The following is a 2330-nucleotide window of genomic DNA, read 5'->3' as shown; positions in this document are numbered from 1 at the left end:
GTCTGTGCAGCTCTGAGTAAAGTGTGGCACCTGGCAGCCCCCACGCCCGCAGTCTGTGCTGCAGTCTGTTGTCTGCTGGGTCTCTAATCCATCACGGTGTCTTCAGATAGGGTCTCAATGTCACCCAGGCTGTCTCTGTGCTGGATGTTGTACTTGAAAACTTACTTTTAAGAATCATCTTATGCCCATATTGAGGGTGTCCTCCCCATAAAATAATCTGAATTTACTCTGCCCAGAGCTGGAAGGCACCACCAGTCGGCACCACCTCACTGGAGGGAAGGCTAAGGGTCTCCCATCACCCAGGTACTGTGAACCTGGGCTGCAACACTCTGTCAATGCCAGTCCACTTCTGGCACAACCCACCCTGAGCTGTAGCACCGTGGGGTCCCAGCTTCTCTCCACTGGGCCCCACTTTCCATGGCCTGGGTCATTAGTCCTCACCTCCATGTGACCTTGCCGACACTCTGAGGGCAACAGCCGTCTCTTGCTGTTTTCATCTCTGACTCCCTGCCCTCCAGTTCTGGCCTAGTGATTTCTTTCTGTTTCACAATGTATTGGATATTTTCACTGCAATGTGTTAAGATATCTTATCCCACTTTCTGGGTGTCTTTAGTGAGCCAGATTTGTCCCAATGCCCTTGTCCATCCATCCTAGTGACAAGGAACTCCACATGCTCCTTTGAGGTGAATTTCTATCTAAAAGTAATCAATCGGGCTGGGTGCAGTGGCTCACACCTATAATCTCAGCACTTTGGGAGGCCCAGGAGGCCAGATCACTTGAGGTCAGGAGTTTGAGACCCCTATGGCCAACATGGTGAAACCCCGTCTCTACTAAAAATACAAAAATTAGCTGGGCATGGTGATGTGCACCTGTAATCCCAGCTACTCATGAGGCTGAGGCAGGAGAACTGCTTGAACCCAAAGGGCGGAGGCTGCAGAGAGTCAAGATCGTGCCACTGAACTCCAGCCTAGGTGACAGAGTGATATGTCTCCAAAAAAAGAGAAAAAAAATCAACTTTCTATACATCCTGGCCTCTCTTCTGCCTGGGCTCTGGACACTCCTGGAGCAGGACAACATGGTCCTACAGGAACAGGAAGCTGGCCTGCTCAGCCGACAGTGGTCCCAGAAGGCAGGGCACAGGGAAGGGGGCCCCCAGCTGCACCTCCCACGTTCCCACCATGGCAGCTTGCCAGTGTTAGGACTCATTTTCAAGACAAATGGAGTGTCTGTGCCCCCAGCTGAAGAGGGACCACTGGGAGGGACCAACCTTCCTCTTAAGGACGCTGAGCTTCTCTACCACACCATCCAGCAAGCTGACCACAGAGTCCACGGCAGGGCAGCCACTGAGCGTCTTCTCCAGCTCGGCCACCACCATAGTGACGTGGCTGGTCTCCCGGTCAATGTTCTTCTGAGCGGCGCGAAAGCGTTTGTTCAGTGTCTCGTAGGGCACCTGGAGAGGAAGGAGGATGGTGAGGGGTCCGCTCCCCTGGTGTGAGCCCCGCCAGCCCCACACCCAGGACACACCATGGTACTTTCAGAGACAGAAGTCTTAGAAGCCTCTGGTCTCCAAGTATCTACTCTAAACCTCGACCAAGACCCAAGAAAGCCCTGGTGAATGGAGAGCCACTCCACGTCCCTGGATGATAAGCAACCCAATTTTTGACGAAAAAAAAAAAAAAAAAAAAAAAAAATGCTAAGTGTATGTTGACAAAATAATCCCAAAGTTCATCTAGAATAATGAACAGTTAAAGACATTTCTGAATAGGAGAGGAGTGGATGGGCATGGCGCTATCAGACAGTGAAACACAGGACTGGCCAGTGATCCACCAGGCTGCTGCAGCTGCAGGTGCCACCACAGAGATCAGTCCAGGAAGGGTCAAAGGTGCATGGGGCATGGGTTCCACACCGGGCAAGGTTGGGCACAGCAAGCCAAAAACACGCACGTGAAGCTAGGTGCACAACACACACCTCTCCTGCAAGAGTGCTCACCTCACCCCAATCATAAAAATAATCTATTCCCCATGGACACGCACAACCCACACCTCTCCTGCATGAGCGTGTTCGCCTCACCCCAATCATAAAAATAATCTATTCCCCATGGACATGCACAACCCACACCTCTCCTGCATGAGCGTGTTCACCTCACCCCAATCATAAAAATAACCTATTCCCCGTGGAAACGGACACCCACACCTCTCCTGCATGAGCGCTCACCTCACCCCAATCATAAAAATAATCTATTCCCAGTGGACACGGACAACCCACACCTCTCCTGCATGAGCGCATTCACCTCACCCCAATCATAAAAATAATCTATTCCCCGTGGACAC

At 51.7% G+C, this 2330-nt stretch overlaps 1 protein-coding gene across 2 annotated transcripts in view; it reads right to left on the bottom strand.

Annotated features, from left to right (window-relative positions):
- MAEA (macrophage erythroblast attacher) overlaps positions 1 to 2330 on the bottom strand; it is a 53229-nt gene that overhangs the window by 28096 nt on the left and 22803 nt on the right. For both annotated transcript variants that reach the window (XM_032253910.1, XM_032253909.1), the window contains exon 2: positions 1268 to 1450. In XM_032253910.1, the coding sequence (XP_032109801.1) occupies positions 1268 to 1450 (183 nt within the window). The remainder of the gene's footprint in view (positions 1 to 1267; positions 1451 to 2330) is intronic.

The sequence above is a fragment of the Sapajus apella genome, unplaced genomic scaffold, assembly GCF_009761245.1.
Source record: "Sapajus apella isolate SASKATOON/1434 unplaced genomic scaffold, GSC_monkey_1.0 scaffold85, whole genome shotgun sequence".
Lineage (NCBI taxonomy): Eukaryota > Metazoa > Chordata > Mammalia > Primates > Cebidae > Sapajus > Sapajus apella.
The sequence above is the reverse complement of the archived record's forward strand: the minus strand, read 5'-3'. Positions and strand labels throughout refer to the sequence as shown.